The sequence below is a fragment of the Rosa chinensis genome, chromosome 5 (genome assembly GCF_002994745.2).
Source record: "Rosa chinensis cultivar Old Blush chromosome 5, RchiOBHm-V2, whole genome shotgun sequence".
NCBI classification, from domain to species: domain Eukaryota; kingdom Viridiplantae; phylum Streptophyta; class Magnoliopsida; order Rosales; family Rosaceae; genus Rosa; species Rosa chinensis.
Window position 1 is genome coordinate 20,990,295 of NC_037092.1, and position 19,514 is coordinate 21,009,808.

At 38.3% G+C, this 19,514-nt stretch overlaps 2 protein-coding genes across 2 annotated transcripts; both read right to left on the minus strand.

Annotated features, from left to right (window-relative positions):
• Window positions 1-5,972: 5,972 nt before the first annotated feature.
• On the minus strand, window positions 5,973-7,627 carry LOC112165793 (photosystem II 10 kDa polypeptide, chloroplastic). The gene is made up of 5 exons (XM_024302454.2): window positions 7,408-7,627; window positions 7,244-7,302; window positions 7,072-7,127; window positions 6,408-6,460; window positions 5,973-6,234 (listed from the first exon to the last, which is right to left on the minus strand). Exons 1-5 carry the CDS (start codon window positions 7,562-7,564, stop codon window positions 6,140-6,142), a joined length of 420 nt encoding a protein of 139 aa, XP_024158222.1. The 5' UTR covers window positions 7,565-7,627; the 3' UTR covers window positions 5,973-6,139.
• A 337-nt stretch (window positions 7,628-7,964) lies between these two features.
• On the minus strand, window positions 7,965-12,251 carry LOC112165792 (renalase). The gene is made up of 9 exons (XM_024302453.2): window positions 11,999-12,251; window positions 11,797-11,896; window positions 10,970-11,150; window positions 10,259-10,334; window positions 9,972-10,151; window positions 9,363-9,460; window positions 9,085-9,173; window positions 8,809-8,982; window positions 7,965-8,344 (listed from the first exon to the last, which is right to left on the minus strand). Exons 1-9 carry the CDS (start codon window positions 12,033-12,035, stop codon window positions 8,173-8,175), a joined length of 1,107 nt encoding a protein of 368 aa, XP_024158221.1. The 5' UTR covers window positions 12,036-12,251; the 3' UTR covers window positions 7,965-8,172.
• Between the last annotated feature and the right edge of the window lie 7,263 nt (window positions 12,252-19,514).

Genomic DNA, 19,514 nt, shown 5'->3' on the forward strand with positions numbered 1-19,514 from the left:
TTGTTTTGAGGAGTGTTGGTTTGGCAGAGAAGAGTGCATGAGTATCAATGTATCATTTAGCAACAATGGGCAGTGCCTACCACCGGTAACACACTACAATAGATTGGAAACAAAACAAAAACTCTCGGTGACAAGTTGAGTAGCTGGCATCAGACGAACTTTAACCAACAGCAAACGGAGATGAGGGTAATTCAGGAGAAGCTCAGAGAACTAATGAAGCAACCTCACTCCTCAACTCTATGAGAAGCAAAGGAAACTTCATGTTCGTTATAGTCAATTGTTATCACTGTAGAAGAAATATTAGAGACAAAGATCTCGAGCCCTGTGGTTGAAGGACGGTGATCGAAACACGGCATACTTTCATAGGAAAGCAAGTAACAAAAGAAGTCATAATCTCATAAAAAAGCTCTTGGATTAATAGGGTGTGTGGCATAATGAACCACAAGAAATACAAAGGCTTCTCATGAAATATTTTCCAAACATATTCTCAGCAGAGCAAGATGATGAGGAGGCAATTGAAACTGCTGTTGCTGCAACTCTATCTCGAGTAACACAACAAATGAATGAATCACTTTTGTCTTCATACACAAATGAGGAAATATAGAAGGCCCTCTTCCAAATACATCCATCAAAAAGTCCTGGACCTGATGGTATGTCTCCCATTTTTACCAAAAATATTGGAACATTGTTTGTGAAGATCGATGTTTGCGGTCCGAAACTTGCTTGAAAATGGTGATATGTGGCCGAATTCAAAGTATACCTACCTATGTTTGATACCAAAGATCCAAGACCCCAAAGAAGAAATGCACTTTAGAACCATAGCCCTATGTAATGTCATTTGCAGAATTAGATCCAAAGTTGTGGCACACAAACTCAAACTCTGGGTTCTTGAAATTGTCTCTCTTTTGCAAAGTGCTTATGTCCAGGTAGACTGATTTCAGACAATAGTTTAGTGGCAAACGAAGCAGCACACTTCATGCACAAGGTCAAGCATCAAGAAGCAGGTTTCTTCTCTTTAAAGCTTGATATCAGTAAAGCCTATGACAGATTTGATTGGTCTTTTATTTCTACTATCTTGACAAAGCTAGGTTTTGATTCTCATTGGATTGAGATCATTATGAATTGTGTAACATCTATTGCTTATTCCATTCTACTTTATGGTGAGTCATCTTCCTTAATTACACCTACTAGAGGTATTAGACAAGGTGATCCACCTTCACCCTATCTGTTTATCTTATATGGTGAAGGCTTATCAGCGCTAATCTCACAAGCAGTGCAGCAGCATACCATTCAAGGCCTCAAAATGTGCCCTCAAGCCCCTACACTACATCACCTTTTCTTTGCTGATGATAATATACTCTTTGGCTCTGCTACAAATGAAGAACGTGTGCATTACATAATGATCCTTGATACATATGAAAAAGCCTCAGGGCAAAAGGTGAATTTTCAGAAAAGTAGTGTTGTCTTTAGCAATTATGTCAGTGAAGATAGACAACAAGAATTGCAGCTACTTTGGATGTTCAATGTGTCAAAGAACATGATAAGTACTTGAGATTACCTATGAGAGTAGGGAGGTCCAAGTCTGCATTTTTGGTTACATTCAGGAGCACCTCACAAAGAAACTGGTTAACTGGAAAGCAAAAATTCTAAGTGCAATAGGAAAAGAAATCCTCATCAACGCAGTACCCCAAACCATGCCTTTATATGCAATGAATTGCTACTTGCTACCAAAAAGCCTCTGTGATAACATCCATCAATTATGTGCTTCATTCTATTGGGGAGACACAGATGACAAGAAGAAAATTCATTGACGAAGTTGGGAAAAACTATGTCTAAAAAAATGAAAGTGGAATAGGTTTTAAGAACATCTTTGCTTACAACCTTGCCATGCTAGCTAAACAAGGGTGGAGGTTGATTTCCAACCCAAACTCCTTGATTGCAAGACTTTACAAAGCCAAGTATTATCCCAACACGTCCTTCTGGGATGCAGACTTGGGTGACTCGCCATCCTTCTCTTGGAGAAGCTTACTCCAAGGAAGGCCGATATTGAAAGCTGAAGTTCAATGGTGCATTGGCAACGAAACACAAGTCAACATTTGGAAGGATAGATGGATTCCAAACTGTCAACAATACTTAATTCAGAAGACACCAGATTATGTGTGTGAGTTGGTTTCAGACCTAATTGATTCTAGTACGAGGCAATGGATTCCTGCTGCCATCCATGCCATTTTCCCACCTGCCATTGCTCAATAGGTACTCTGCATTCCTCTTAGTCATCGAAATACGGTTGACAAGCTTTGTTGGAGCCCTGAGAAGAAGAGCTTTTATTATGTTAAAACTACTTATTAGATAGCAAGAACAAAAGTGTTGGAAAACACTCTTGCTTCCACTTCTCAGGGTAACCCTTATCAAGCACTGTGGAAACACATTTGGAAAGTAAATGTACATGGAAAAGTTTGGATCTGTATCTGGAGAGCTTGCTCTAATTTATTACCCACAAGAGCCTAGCTATACACTAAAGGTTATAGGGGTGATCTACATTGCCTGTCTGTTCCCATTCTAATGAAGATATTACTCATGTCTTCTGCAAATGTCCCACTGCAATACATACCCTAACGACACCACCGTTTCACTTAGAGAGAAGTCTGCTACCTAATATTGACTTTAGAGAATGGCTGCTTGATCATGCTTTGCACCTTAAGCAAGATTTGATTGAAAAGCTCTTGATGGTCTTGTGGGCCTTATGGAAGAATAGGAACCATATGCTATGCGAAGGCAAGTGTCAATGTGTGAAGGACTTGACTCTAGCTTCATTGACATGGCTGGAAAAGTTTGGTCGAGCTAGCAAGACGGAAAAACTAACTGAACTGAAACAAAAGAAGCACTGGCAACCAGCAACTCAGGGTCGATGGAAACTCAATGTAAATGGTAGTTTTCTACCCCAAATAACTCATGGTGGAGCTGGAGGCATACTGAGAAACAATGCAGGAAATTTTCAAGCTGCATTTGCAGCCCCTGTTCACTCAATTACCTCGGCCAAACAGGTGGAGTTATGTGTGAAAATACAAGGATAGAATGTGTTTTCTGGAAAACGGGGATTGCAATGCACGGATCAATCCTTACTGGGCAGCAGAAACCAAAATTAACAAACAGAACACCAAATTTTAGTTACGCAGTGAAAATCTCAACTTCTGAGATTAAAAACACTTCGGGGCTCTTACTCTTGAGAACCCAAAATAAGAATTAACTTATGATGAAGGATATTTTCTTTACGAACTTGAATAGCACTAGCTCGGCTACAATGATTAGATGAAAACTAATACCAAGTTTGTCTTCCGTCTTGAACTCCTTCTTCACTTGAACGATCACCAAATATCGCTCTCCTTTCTTCACAGCTCCTCTACTGATCTCAAGAGAAGTTATGCATATGAAACAATGATCAAGAACACTTAAACATGGACCAAGTATTTTGACTCTTGTGAAGATTTTATCTTAGGCAAACAAGCAAGACTCACCAACTAATTCTTGAGTCCCTAGATGCATACCCATTGACCGTGTATATTTCTGAATATATGAAGGACCAACGGCCAAACCTCTAACGCAAAAATTCTACCCTAATTCTCCTTTAATTAGGAAAGAAACTTTCCATATAAGAAATCCAACAAATCTTAAGGAAAATCAATTAGGAATAGACAAGTCCTAAAAACCCTAGAACATCAACACCATGATTTTAACAATCAGAAAAATCTTTAAAAACGTAAATACATAAAACCCAAAACTTTCCAAAATCAGACTCCACATGAAACTGACTACTGACTCGGGGATTGCAACACACATTGCAATCCCATGCATATGCAGATGCATTTACCTGTGATTCTCCGAGAACAGTAAATAGATTTTGTCATAACTTTGTATGGGAATGCCAACACGACCTGTACAAGAATTGTACCTACAATGTGCTATTGCGGAGGGGCTCCAACTAATGAAGAGTTGCAGGTAAGCAATGTTGTCATTGAGATAGACTGCTTAGAAGTTGTATCAGAAATTGCATAATAAGATTTTACTGAAGGGATCATAGATGACATTTGACCTGAGCGCTTAGAAGTTGTATGAGAAATTGCAGAACAAGATTTTACTCATGTTGCTACTGAAGGGATCATGGATGACATTCGACCTGAGCTGCAATTGCTGCCAAACATCACATTGCAGCATGCACCTAGAATTTGTAATAGAGTATTACACTGTTTGGCTAACACTGCCTATGAAGCTAATACTAGCTCTACTTGGCTTGACCATCCTCCAGATTTCATTCTGGACTTGATCAAGTTTGATTGTAAGCATATGGAATAATTATCTCTCCCATTAATATATGTTTTGATTAAAAAAAAAGAAGTGTTTTTTATTTTTTAGACCACTGCCGATCAATTTTTAGGGTTATTATCACAAATGGTACCTGAACTTATCCTCTATTTTATCGATGGTACCTGAACTTCAATTTTGATCACAACCAGTACCTGAACTTTTCGATTTCATTTTAAATGGTACCTAAGGCCACATTCGGTCACTATTCAGGCCAAAAAGCCAAATCTAAGAAAACAAAAAAAACAAGTTCAAGGCAAGTCTAGTACTAAAAAATCATCACTATATGTGATCGCAACCCTCGAAATCATCAAAAATCATCACTATGATCGCCTCTCATGTAGTTTTTAGTCGGAATAGTGACCGGATGTGGCTCTAGGTACCATTTAAAATGAAATCGAAAAGTTCGAGTACTGGTTGTGATCAAAATTGAAGTTCAGGTACCATCGATAAGATTGATGTATAGTTCAGGTATCATTTGTGATAATAACCCCAATTTTTATTAGCAAACTGTTTTTATTTTTGAATAATTGCTCCCTAGCTAAAACAATAAATTTGTTTAAAAATAAATAAATGAAAAACACAAACTAGTAAACTCGAACTTTAATGATGAAGATTTCGTCCGCAGAGGTTGTTTATTTCATTTCTATGTTACTCTGTAAAACGGTAAAACCTATAAGATATCTCACTTTGTTGCTCAAAACATCGTGTACTCATATCTGGGATTACTAACTAGCTCCGGGGTAAAGTTTTTAGAAAAATTTTGAATACGAAATTCTTGGGCTGGTAGCACACATCATATTTTTTGTTTGGCCATGCTCCACTATAATTAAATACGATGTATAACATAGTTCTTGGTTCTCAATTATGACCCTAAGAGGATCCAAAAAAAACTGCCTAAGGAACTAACCTTATTCAGTTGTTCATCAAGAGAGAGGTTTTCTGCTATTCTGTTTTATTCTTACTTTGGGCAGCAAAAGAACTTGACCAACAAAAAATCTGCAATGGAGAGGCCCAAATTATCACAAGCACTTTTTCACTGTTACTTATTTTCCGATGTGGGAAGACACTACATATCTCATCTCTTTAGGCGGGAAGAAATCATAACGTGTGATAGCAGATTAGAGAAAAAAAACAAACACAAGAACTTATTTATAGGACCATGTTACAAGACGGCATATTGGTGATGGTTTATGTGTGAAGATTTGGGGTGATGGTTCAAACTACAGCATACAAAGCATTCTGTTTTATTTAATTTATTTATTTATTTATTTTTTAGTATAAAATCTCTTGCAAGAAGTTAAATCTTCTCCAGGTAAAAAATGGTGATCTCCAGATTATACCAGAAAGGAGCTAAACTTTGATGGGGCTTGGGAAAATTTGAACGGGAAGCGTGGCGTATACAGTGGCGGTCCTGCAATATCACAATAAGGTTCTTCCACGGGAAAAAGAATAGGGCATTGAGGTAGCTAGCAAATGCCTTGAGTTGGAAATAGCACTTCTCATTGCCTTGTACGTCAAGGCTTGGTGATGGAAGGGGGTATTTCTATGGAGTCTATATATATATATAGACACAGCCCTACTCTGCCAACTAAAAAAATGAACAGGTCATGGAGAAACGAAGGTGAAGTTCAACAGCAAATATTACAGGCATCAAATTTAATCCTGGCGAAAACATTACAAGTACACATTTGCACAGAGTAGTTCTTTAATGTTCTTGTTTAGGATAGCTAGTTGGAATAGGCTACAACAATTTACATCACAAGAGAGAATTACTTTTCTACTGTGACAATGCACTGGTGTTGTAGACAAGAAGAGCACCCCCGACAAGAATGCCGAAAAGGGTCACAGCCCAGATAGCCAAGCCAGTGGCACCTGCAATTTCATGCATACATATTACTTAGATTCGATTTAATTTAATTTACCTCCCGAAGTATTACTATGAAGCCTACATACTAGTTACAGGAGCAGGAAGGAAACACAACTGTGCCTTTTGAATAAAGGAAATTATTCAAGGAAATTCTTGTTATAAAGTTGAAGATGCTTACCACCAGCGTAGCTATCACCACTTGCGGACCATTCCTCAGGGCTGTAGATGGGACTGCATTCATACCAATAGAATAGTTAGACACTATCAAGCTGATTAATTAAAAGGATAGTTATTCTCAACCCAGATACCAAGAAAGTATAGCAAAAAGAGTTTGTATCCGGGATCTGATATATTGAAGTCTAAAATTGGAACTGTTTGATAATTAAACAAAGGGTATTTTGAGTCTCAGTCATCTATTAGGCATGTGATTGTTTATCGAATCAATCTATGAAACTACTGAGCAAGAAGAAGATCAAGGAACTCCTCTTACAGCAATTGTTACTATATAACAGACTCTATTACAGTCAATTCAGTAGATTTAGAGGTATAGGGGTTGAACATGGTAAACTAGAAAGTAAAAGATTTCGTAAAAATTGTTAGTCTGGAAATTTCCTGTAAATTAAGCTAATCATAGGTTCTTCTCTCTATCAATACAACAGGGATGTTATGCTCATTATGAAACTTTTAAGGCGGTGAATTAAACTCGTTGTAACAATTCTAGACATTTATGGATAAGTGATGTTATTACTTTGTTAATGTATCAAAACCAAATCAAAAGAAGAGTGGAATTACTAAAGAATCAAAGATATTTATGGCCAACATTACTGAAGTTACATGTATACCTGTATCCATCAACATTAGCACCATATTTGTCTACAAACTGGTAGACACCCTTTCCCTGAACCAAGTGAATTAGGTCAAAAACTAATTACAAGGTAGCAGATTAGTACAAATCTTACAATTCAAACAAAAAGCAAAGAGTGAAACTAAAATGCAAAAGACCAATTAATTTACTTTAGGCTTCCTTCCTGATGCATCTTTCCCTTCCCTCAAGTTCATGCCACCACCAGTTCCTGCACCAAATTTTGTTTATCAGAAATGAACCATGCATGATATGTATCTTTATCACACAGGGTTTGTCAAATTAAGGCAAAGCCTACATATATATTTGAACATACCATAGGGTGTATCAGTCTTGATCTTCTTGCCACCACTGGCTTGGACCTTGAATGAGGCAGAGGTCCTAGCAAGAGAGGGAAGGCCTCTCCCTGCTGACTTCTCAAAACTGAAAGGAGCTGGTTTCAAGCTCACTGAGGCCATAACTGAGGCTGCCATTTACTCGACCTTCTGCTAATTTGCTTCTCTTGCTGATTGTTTTTTGTGTGGTGTGTGACTTGTATAACTCCTTGATAAATCATAATAACAGTAAACAAGGTGCAGAAGTGATTGCAGTGGTGACACGTGGCAATGGTTATGTGGTTCAATCTGGATATGGTATTGCCAACATTATCATTTATCAAGATGGGAAATTCTTTGTCAATCAAAAAAAAAAGAAAAAAAGGGGGAAATTATTAGTTCCATTGGAGAGGCGCAAATCCAGGACCCCATCTTATATCATGACACGTGGACAAAGGGCCAAACATAAAATGGTCTTGAAATTATCTGCTTCTGGTTTTGCCTTATTTTTGTTATTATGACTACAAATGAGCTCAGACATCATTACCTACAAATAGAATTTGAGAATTAACATTCTGTTCTTTTATAGTTCACAACTTTATTGAATACCAAATTCATAGAATCTAGTCGGATAGCAATTTGCTTACAACATTGAGATTATTTTCTGGTAAAGTCGGATCATGTTACAAATTTCCGCAATGAATACCAAATCCAGAGGAAACAAAAGCAAATTACTTGTTGAACTTGTTAGTCATAAACGCCGAGTATCATAAGCAGCTGAAGACCTCCGAAAGTTTGGAAGCTGCGGCCAGGCCACTAACTATAGCACCTTCAACATCTGGACTAACACAGAAATCACCGCAGATGGCAAACCTCTTGTTCCCATCCCAAAGACATTTCTCCTCTCTGGCTATGCTTGTAGCTGGAAAAGCACTTCCCCTATAAACAAAACCAAGATATATCAGATCGCTTGTCGTTCTTTTACATTCTGAAAGCTGCACTTTCCAAAGATTTTGGACAATGCAATGCAAGGTTTCTATGTTCTTGCAATCTAAACAGGAAAAACTTTTAATCTCCTCATCAAAATCTTGTATCATGAACATGGTCATTTTGCTTTGTAAAACTATATCAGCATGGATTCATTAAGAGAATGCCATCTTCCTCATTGTCAAGAGAATGAGGTGCAACTCCAAACATGGTTATTGCTGTCAAATAATTATCACGTAAGAGAAGAACAAACAAAATTTATCTACCAGACACCTCATAAGCCATAGTGCCATACCTGAACTCATAAGTTTCTTATTTAATTTGTAGTTAGTGTACCAAATGCATTCCCAATGGGTATAGACTGGTGCTCATACAACTAACACTAAAACTTTGGGTCTAAAGTAATATATACTGACCATCTATGAGCTTTCTTGAAAAAGGGCTGTGAAATATTAAGTCCCAGGCTTTGTAATTCTTGGAATAGTTCTTCAGCCACTTTGGTCAATGTTGCATCTGAAAGCTTCTGAAGTCCAGTTTGAGCAATTATTCTCTGAGCATACTCCATTGTAGAATGCAGAACCCATCGCTCACTTCAAAAGAGATTAAAAAAAAAAAGGCTGATAAGTGAAAACTCATTGACAATGGAAAGAAAAGAATGTAAGGAGAGGTAGACCATTATATTACATCACTACCTAGAGGTAGAACGGCCAGGCTTGCTGCTATCACAATGAGCCCAGCTTAAAACTTCAGAATTTTTTATTGAGAAGCCTTTAAAGGGTATCTGAATCAAAGATTAGGTACCACGGTCATCCCATGCGAAAAAAAGGTTCAAAAATAAAATTTAAGACATAAAGCCGAAACCAAGCATCCCAAGAGAAAAAGGGATGCTAAACCATGTAGAATTTTATTGATCCACAGAGTTTGCAAATGATTACAAAGCTCATTTGAGACTGCATAATAAGTATCTCACCGATGTCAGAGGTTCTGCAAAGGCTATCATTAGAGCAAAGCACGGACGAACAGGAATGTCATTCAACTTAACTGCTAACTCTGGAAATAATTTCAAATCTGCAGAGATTGGAAATGGTTAGGCCACCCTTATGCTATGCTTCAATAACAATGCATGTACCAGACAACGATTATAACAGAGATTGACAGAGGAAAAAGACATGCCAGTCTCACAACAATGCCTGAAACAGCACATATTCCTTTACTTATACTGGTTTTTCTAATTCACAGAATAGGCATCCTAATGTTTATAAAGCAAAATAATTTCTAGATGCCATTTTGGAGAAAAGGGGGAGACATTAAACCAATTCATGTCACTTTCCAGCATGTTTTACCAAGTGGAATTGTTGTAGCAATCTCTACCTAATGATTAATGATGACAGCAAGGTCACCAATATGTCCGTCATCAAGACAAAGCATGCGTTAAGTAACTTGCTACAAAAAATGATAAGCTTTATCAAACTGTCACCTAATGCTCAGAAATATATCTATTGATTTCGACCGAAAAGTTCTGCAGACTTTTATCTACACATTCTTCCGTCAAAAAGAACTTGAAAGAGAGCATTATTACCAAGAGGTAGCGGTTTTCCTGTAACACTTGTAAACCTGGGTGAAACTATGTTTTTGTCTGTTGCAACCACTCCCTTAAACTGACCAAGATTTTGTCCATCCAAACCAATCAATGACCACAAATTTTGATCCTCTAGCCACTCCAATCTTCCAACACTTGTCCCAAACTTACTTTCAACACCTAAAGAAAAAAAGAGAGAAACACATGCAATCTTTTTACTATGCACAGTCCCACATAACCTTCAATGGAAATCCTTCCAATGAAAAAGCTGTACGATTAAAACATACCAGGCTCACGGCATAATGCTCTGCACACGGAATTCATCCCTGGGATACCCAGATATCTCTTACTTATTAATCCTTCCTAAATGAAATTGATATTCAGAACATGTGATATAAACAATATATATCCCAACAAAACACAATCATATCAGTGCAACTGATGCCTTTGTGTTATAGTCTTGGGTTCAATCTTTGCATGTATTCAAGTTATTATCATGCTGTTTAGTTTTAAAGAAAAGAAGAATTGCCATAGGTTCACATTAGTTGGCAAAAACTGTAGTTCATCTCAAACATTACTTGATTGGTACAAACACAAGATGCAGCTTCAAAAGATAACAGGTTTTGGTACAATTGGCAGACATGACAAGCCTCCTAAACAAAATGAACGTCACAGGACATTCTTTCATTCATGGAAGCTTGGCTAGAAATTAACAATAGAAACAAGGATAAGAATTCCATTATCCTAAAAGAACACCATACAGCAGAAAAGAAATCCCACAAAGCCATATTAAAAAGTTTGGAACCAAGCCAACACAACAATGCTAGAAAAATACACTAATTAATCAAAGATAGCCCCTAACAAGGAAGGGGGCAAGGGATTAATGATTTTAAACAAGATGGAGCATAGCTATCAATGGGCTGGCCTATTTCACTAATCAAATATCTTGCCAAGCAATTATAAACCACGTATGTTAAAATACAGGAATACTTGCAAACCTGTTCTAGGTCAACAAATTTGTTCGACGTGCGATCAAAAGAACCAAATTTCTCTTTCCAGATAGCTGCCAGACCCTTCGATTCCCACTCATGGACAAGACTCAGAACCTCGGTGTTGTTGGCAGTGAAAAACGGAGCACCATGGTCAAACAATAGCTCCTTCCCGTCTTCAACATTTTCTCTACATGATTTCAAGAGGATATGGAAACTAAAATTTTAGTACTGAAAGAAAGGGATGCTCATATCGAACAACTCGTTCCCACATATAAGCTTGGGATTCCAAATAACAGCAAAATCAAAGCCCATTTCTCTCAAGGAAACTCTCAATGTACTAAGTAGTCATATCAATTTGTAAAATGGTGACAAACAGACATGGCATTTAACAAGCAGTCATATCGGTGATAAAGTAATCTGGGGTTCACATCCAAAACCAATTGGCAATGGATGGAGTGACCCAAACCCTTATAAACCCATAGGCAAGGTCCCATTTTTCCCATGTGGGATGTGTATATTCTCAACAATCGGTTCATAAATCAATTTCCTGACTATTTACTAATCACAGAGATGGAATTATGGAGGGAAAAAACAGTAGAAAACCCAGTCATACAGATAAAAAGGCCAAAGTTCAAAGTTCAAAATTGGCAATCAACAATAAAGGGATTGAGACTTGTAATCCTGGTCAATCTGCTCAAATGCTTTCACATTGCCCAAAAAGACCCAACTCGAATCAGAAACTCCTATAGCTAAATTTATTGCACCTCTAATCTCATTAAGTAAAGGTAAAAACTTTAACAGAAAAAATGGATGTGAAACCAGAAAAAAGGTACCTTCTTTGAGACATGCGGCCACCTGGGCCTCTAGCAGACTCGAACAGTGTCACAGAGAGTCCATTTCTGGCAAGACTTGATGCGCACACAGCTCCTGAAACTATGTATAAGTTTCCAGAAAAGGAAACTAGCGGTTAGACAAAACTGAATAAAATAAACCAGAGTACAAAAGGGGTTTTGAATTTTGATGCCCTTTACTTACTTCCACTTCCCACCACTGCAACCTTAGTGCCTTTCATATTCCTACGACGTCGGCTTGTCTCCGAACAAAAGAGATCCAGCTGCTGAAAAAGAAAACCCAGTTTTCGCGGCACGAAGGTAGTTGGTAGTTGAGTGTTGACGCGGTAATTTACTGACTGGTTAAACCCAACCAGGCCAGTTTAAGGTTCTCCGTCTTGGTCTCGACTCTCGAGTGGGGTGTAGGTGTAGACTATAGAGGTGCACTAGGACATAGTTGACTGCCGTCATCAACGGGTAGGACCATTAATGACTGATCCTGCGGGTCGTTGACAGCATTACCAAGGAGCCCGACTGATGGCCCATGCTTCACCCACAAGTTATGGCAAACTTACAAGTCATTATGCCATAAACAAAGTTTACCTTTTTTTGTAAGGAATTGGTGGATTGGTAAGTTTGGTTGCACTTTTGATCACTCACTTAAGAATCAAGTCAATCAACCCTCTTGGTTTTGATAAAGTTTGATTGGTAGGACGATCGTGAGATTGAGTTATAAAAAGCACACAATCGGTCAAATCTCTGTCGATTGTGTGAACCTTATTAACAAACACGTTGTATGTACGAGTTAGAGGGTCAATTCACGCGGTATGCATTCTTTCCTAGTTGGTGCACACCAACTTGATATTCGAGGACGTAGTTTAAATTCATAATCATATGTAATCTTGCACCGCGAAAATTAATATTATGGTATGGATGATTTCTTGACTAGAAATTATAAATTCAGCTTCTTTTAACAGCCTAAATCACCAACTTCTTCTTCTTCTTCGCACCTACACTTGGGGGGCCAATTGGAGAATTTAAAAGCTCATTAGGTTTATTCTAACTCGATTTGGGTAAATTAAATTATGACAATGTCACAAGAGTATCAACATCATCTTTCATCCGAGTGAAAACCAACCCATAAACTATTGGACATAGGGAAACTCCAAAGCCAATGGGTCAACACAACTAACCAGCTCAATGAAGAGAATATAATAAGGGAGTGAAATTCACATTCCCCATTTTACAATCCACACTTCATGTTTCCTTTTTTAGTAACTTAAACTTTTGTCTTTAGTAACTTAGTTTTGTTTTTTTTACAAGAATTTCAATCAAAAAGGAAAAGAATGAGTGTGAATTATAAAATGAAAAGTATGGTTTTCAGTCGGGTCCTTGACCACCAGCCCCAAAATAGGCTAATTTTAGCCCACTTACACCATCAACAAAAAACTGTTCTCACTAACCCAAAAACAGATTAAAAAGACGATTTTACCCACTAAAAATTAAAAAATTACACAATAGCAGCACTACATCTCCTCTCTGTCTCCACGATAAGCACAGCTCTCCTAAAACTGTTTCATTCTCTCTCTCTCTCTCTCTCTCTCTCTCTCTCTCTCTCTCTCTCTCTCTCTCTCTCTCTCTCTCTCTCTCTCTCTCTCTCTCTCTCTCTCTCTCTCTCTCTCCCTCGGATTCCGAACCCGATGCGTCCGAGCCCGGTGAGCTCCACGACGGAGGCTCCGGTGAGTACTCCATCATCGATGGCGCTGCAGGCTGTCGTTATCAAGTCCGGCACGACGAGGAATCGGAGAGAGATCCACCACTCACCGGATCCTTCATGGGCGGAAGACGACGTCGATTGCATACGACGAAGAAGCTCCGGTTGTGGCGTTTGCTTCCGAGTCGGAGAGGAACTGGATTAATGCTAGAGCGGCAGCCGGAGTTCGAGTCCGAGTCCGGGTCGGGTCCGGAGTTCAAGCTGGAGTTCGGTGCCCTCTCTCTGAGTTCGACACTCTTCCTCTGTCAACGACGTCGTTCTTCTGTCTCTCTTCCCCGATCTCCACCTCCGGTCTTTCTCTCTCTCTGATCTCTAACTCCGGCGCGGCGTCGAAACAGGATTTAGGTCGAGGAGATGAGCAGGATCGGTCCACATCGTCGGAAGTCCGGTGGTGGACTAGTGGTTGTCGTCGAAACACGGGCAGAAGCACAACATCTCTCACCGGAAGATTCCGATTCCGGTTTCAAATGGTTTCGCCTTCAACAGCCAAAGATCGACTGACATCATCAACGTCGATTATCCTCCAGTGCTCGACGCAGGTTGTGGCAGAGAAGAAAGATGATTGGGTGCCCACCAAGTCCGACGCCGGCAGGTTTGTCGACTGAGGGTGCTCTGGTCTTGGGTGCCCAGAGCATTTTTTTTTTTTTTTGTAAACTGTGGGAAGAAATCCGAGAAGGAAAGGAAAAAAAAAAGAAAAAAAAGTTGTATTGGGGGCAAATCAAAATGGTTCTACTTCTGTTTTGCAACAGAAGGCCCGAAAGGAAAGAAAACAGGAAAAATAATATTCTATTGCTCCCCAATAGACATCTATTGGGGAGCAATAGACATTTGAATTAATGTAATCTACTAGTTTTTTGCTTAATCAAAGTTTTATTTATCTAATTTTAGGAAGATTAGTTCTCATTTTGGCTATCGAAAGTTCTATTGGGGGGCAATAGACGGCTATTGGGGCGCAATAGACGTTTTGAATTGATGTAATCTCCTTGTTTTTTTTCAGTAATCAAAGTTTTATTTGTCTAAATTTAGGGAGATTAGTTCCCATTTTGGCAACTGAAAGTCGTATTGGGGGGCAATAGGCTTCTATTGGGGGGCAATACATGGTTGATAGTCGTCTATTGGGGGGCAATACATGGCTGATAGTCGTCTATTGGAGGGTAATAGACGTCTATTGGGAGGCAATAGACGTCTATTGGGGGGCAATAGAGGTTTATTGCCCATCTACTAGGGGGCAATAGATGTCTATTGGGGGCAAAAAAACTTTCCGGTGAGATTTTCAGCAAATTCCGGTGGGCGGCAGTAGGTGACCGAAATCCGGCGACCGGTGACCGGATTCCGGCGAAAGTTGGCCGGAATCCGGTGAACGTTGGCCGGAATCCGGCGGCCGGTGACCGGAATCCGGCTACCGGTGACCGGATTCCGGCGGCCGGTGACGGGCTCCGGCGAAGTCTCCCATGGTTTATCTCTCTTCTATTTTTTTTCTCTCTCTCTCTCTAAGTAACAAGGGGGTGAGGGTAAAATGGTATTAAAAAAAAATTAAAAACAAAAAAAAAGGTATTAGGGAAGACTCCCTTAGAGTGTATTGGGTAAGAGAGAATTAAAAAAACTTAATGGGGTAAGTGGGAAAAAAATCCCTAGAAATGGGGTAAATGGACAAAATCCCGTTTTCAGTCCCCTATAATAAATATAATCATTTTAGTCCCCTATAATGTCTTTATTCCAATCCCATAAATAGTGAAAAAATCAAAGAAAATGAATTTTGATTTGGAGAATATGTACTTTTCTCTTGAGAATGGTTTCAACAAGGTTGGAGGGAAAAGAGACTCCAAAGTCCTCATAACATATATTTGTGGCAAAGTTTATTTGTTCCATGACGTAACAAAAGAGTAGTTGGGGCCTTGAGGGCATTCGACACCTTGGCTCTTCCTTTCTTTCAAGAGCTTGTTCAAATATATTTTTCGAGAGACCTTCTCGAATATAAGTTGTAGTTAATTGATTATTTGAAAAACAAACATCGTGGATGTCAAGAGTTTGAATCTCACTATCATGTGAGAATTGATGAGATGAGGTTAAAGAAGCCAATTTCACCATTGAGTCTTTGTCAAAGTCATGACAGTTCTTCAGCTCGTTCCACATGCTTCCATATGTACGTGTTATCTTTTGCTAATAGTAAATAGTTTTAAGCTTTCGAGAAAGAGATTTAGAGCACTGACATGCACTTGCATTAACATGAACATGAACATACAGTTAGATAACATCAAGTGTATTTTTTTGTTATTAAAAAATAAATTGACTACAAATATCAAGAACTGAGATTAATTAATAGATGTAGGGTCACTTATACTACCTGTGCATAGAAGCAATTTTATTATTGTCCTCCCATTTTTTCCTTTTTTTTTTGTTTTTCAAAAAACCCATTTTTTCCTTTTAGATTGTTAGTCTTTTTTATATAATAAAAAAAAAAATACCTAACCAATAATAATAACCAGCTAGTTGCCATAAAGTTTCAAATATTTTGTTATCTGTGGCTTAATGTGGATCTCTAATCATTATTAGTTTTTTTAAGGCGTTTGGATAATTGCGGGGACAACATGTGTTTCTTGGAACTTAGTAGTTGATCTGTGCCAACCTTGCAAAGGGGAAAGGCTGCTATAGAATATGTGACACTGTGACATGTAAAAGATACATGCACGTGGTAGTCTCTTATATTATATCTTAACAATAATCAAACAATTCTATTGAGCAACAATATAAATCTGCCCTCGTTTTCTCAACGTTTAGACCTCCAATTTGTTTTTGGGTGTAGTTATAATCTTTGCATTCTCATTGATGATCAGACTGTTTTTCATAATAATTCAAACTTATATTTCAATATGACATGTAAAAGATACATGCACGTGGTAGTCTCTTATATTTTAACTTAACAATAATCAAACAATTCTATTGAGCAACAACATAAATCTACCCTCGTTTTCTCAACCTATATATAGACCTCTAATTTGTTTTTGGTTGTAGTTATAATCTTTGCATTCTCATTGATGATCAGACTGTTTTTCCTAATGATTCAAACTTATATTTCAATAAATGATAATTTAATTTCAAGATATAAATTTAAATTTATAAGGTAGAACTCATAAATTCAATTCTCGTAATAGTTTACTCGTTGGGGTATATAATAATAATAATAAAAAGCCTTCTAGCCTTTAACCAAAAATCATTATGAAACAAGACCAAAGATGCCATTGTGTGGCCGCAAAATCTAGAAATTTATAACAGACCATAACATCAATTTAAAGTCATATATATGTCAATATCAAAATGTGAACATTATACCTTCAACGAAGAAACTCTTCATGAACCTTTAAATTAAAAAAATAAAGTCTCCTACCTCCCATTAATCAACTAGAAGAATTATTGATGATATAAAAAAAGCTAAATCTTTATTTTATTACTATATTTAGTTGGGACCCTAATGAGGTGGATTGGTATGGATAAACCATTTTCTTAAAAACCCTAGGTATATAATATCTTCAAGAGGCAAGAGCAAAAGAGAGTTGTGTGAAAGCTTGGATGAGTAGGATATAATTTTGGTCCACGATAACGTGGGTTGAAGACTTGAAGTTTTGATCAACCACTGAATGAATTCTTAGACCAAAAAAAGGGAGATTAGCTATTCATTTCTAAGTGATTATAAGAATTTAAAGTCGTGATAAGAAATCAATTATTTTATTTCTATCGAAAAAAATACCAGTTATTTTATTTCATTAATTGATAGTTCATGTTTCAAATAGGATGAGCATAAGATCCTAGGTTAAAAAACCTATGCTTTCTCTATTGGATGGTGGATTATTTTTCTTCTTGTTGACTTTAGAGTAAAAACAAGCACAACTATTAGATTCAAACTCTCGTAGAAAACCAACACTCAATCGTTCGATACATTTGATTTATGAGCAATTGTACAAATCTGAAATTTATTTCATAGTCTTACACGTAATAAAAAGCCATGTGTTAAATCTAATCAATTTGAGTTTATGTAACTGTTTTATCTATACTATTATTAAGAGAAGATGATTTGTAGAAACTGACTATTTCATCAAGCAACGCAAACCCTAGCGTTGAGCAGAGAGACCGGCGGCGTCGTGGTCGTGGTGTCAAGTCTGGCAGTGGTGTCGCTTCGTCGCAGGGTGTGCGTCGTGGTCGTGCGCTGGCAAGCTTTGAGTGCGACAAGTTTGGTCACTGTGGTGTTCAGAGATCGTCGGCGAAAATTGCAGAGAGTTTAGTTAGGAGGCTGTGGCAGATCCTAACGCCAGGCGAGCAGAGGGGGCTGGTTTTGGTGACGCTGTTTCGTCGGGCGAAGAGGACCAGGGCGGGTCGGCGTCCGGACTCCGGCCGGTCTTGGCAGGGAATTCTCTGGGTTCTTGCTAGATTCTACTACCGGCTGCAAGGGAGGTTACTGATCTGTAGCTTGACGGGGATGCGGTGCTGGAGTGGTCGGCCGCCGGAAAACTTGGTGGCGACGGTGATGGATGGGCAGATGTATTCTAGGGTTTCTGCTCACTTTGCTCAGGTTTGGACTTGGGTCTTTGGGCCTGGGTTCAAGCTTGAGTTGTTGGGCCCTATGTGGTGGGCTAGAGGGGAGGGTGCCTTGCCACCCTTTGTTATCAGTTAGTGGATGGGCCTGGCCTAAGAGGTGGACTTTCTTGGGCAGTTGGGCTAATATATGGTCCATGACCAATCGTTTGCGGATCATGACTTCTTCAAGAGTTGGTAATTATCTGGAATAAGATTGACATTTTTTCAAGCGGCTTATGGATAAGGAATTGCTCCTATTTGTTTGTTAGGAAGTGGCTCTCTGTTGATACCGCAATTGCGCGCCTGGCTAATGGGGATACTAGTCATTGATTTTGCCCTAGAAGACACGGAGTTGTTTTTTGTTTATGGGTTCGCTTACAAAGCGGGCTCAAAATTGACTTGTAATGAGTTTACATTACTTAGATAGGAGCGTGGTTGTTACCCCGCCATTTTTCTGTCTTCAAGTGTATGTTAGACTTTGGCTTTTTGGCTGGTAATGCAATGAACCATTGTTTCAAAAAAACAGAGAAGGTAATTTGTTAGCCAAAACAAATGTTTTTTACTGAAATAGCCCTCAAATATTAAAAATATTTAAATGTGCAAGGATAAAGCTGTAAATTACAAAAGAAAAAAGATAAAGAAAAATATAAAAATAAATATTATCCATCTGCTCTCTCAAACTGTCGCCACTATAGTTGGGGTTATATCCCTAGGGAGTGTAATAAGGCTGCCCATTGTGTGGCAAGAGCTGCTATTTCTTTACCATTTCCTACATATTAGTGGAGGATGACGCCGGAGTGGCTAAATCCACTCCTAGTTGCAGAGTTAAGTTATTGAGTCTTTAAATAGAGTGTGGTACTCTTCCCTATGGTTGTTATAGGGTTAAATGAAGCCACTATATACTCCTTGATGTAGTACTTTATTATTGATGAATGAATTCACTTTCAATAAAACAAAAACAAAAAATTATTGCCACTAACTTTAACTGTTTTCCATATTCAACTGCTAAAAATTGGTTTCATTATTTTAAAATACTGTTTTTTTTTTTACAAAATTAAATGCAAACTCATAATGTGTGTTTTCCTTCTAGTCTCTCTAGTTGAACTCTGAACCTCTTACAGTAACTCGATCGATTTTTCGCCCATCCGCCACCTCCACTAGAAAAAAGAAATTGAAAAGAAAGCTTGAGGGAGACTCAAGACTCGTCAAAATAAAACGTGGCAGTAGGAAACTGGTGACGACTGGTTCGTGCTGACGATCAAGCTTGACTTTTGACAATGTCTATTCCACTCTTTGCAAGTAAACGCTGTATAATGTACGCGCCACATTCTCTCTTCCTCATTTCAGCTCTTACATAAGGAAATCCTTTAAATCCTAT

Excerpts from the sequence above, each read along its gene's own strand:
- LOC112165793 (XM_024302454.2), bottom strand. The coding sequence starts at position 7,564 with ATGGCAGCCTCAGTTATGGCCTCAGTGAGCTTGAAACCAGCTCCTTTC. Across the intron at positions 7,128-7,243 it reads CATCAGGAAGGAAGCCTAAA|GGAAAGGGTGTCTACCAGTT; the intron begins GTAAATTAATTG and ends CACTTGGTTCAG. Across the intron at positions 6,235-6,407 it reads TGGTGATAGCTACGCTGGTG|GTGCCACTGGCTTGGCTATC; the intron begins GTAAGCATCTTC and ends ATGAAATTGCAG.
- LOC112165792 (XM_024302453.2), bottom strand. The coding sequence starts at position 12,035 with ATGAAAGGCACTAAGGTTGCAGTGGTGGGAAGTGGAA. Across the intron at positions 11,151-11,796 it reads GGCCGCATGTCTCAAAGAAG|AGAAAATGTTGAAGACGGGA; the intron begins GTACCTTTTTTC and ends GAAATCATGTAG. Across the intron at positions 9,174-9,362 it reads TTGCAGAACCTCTGACATCG|ATACCCTTTAAAGGCTTCTC; the intron begins GTGAGATACTTA and ends TCTTTGATTCAG.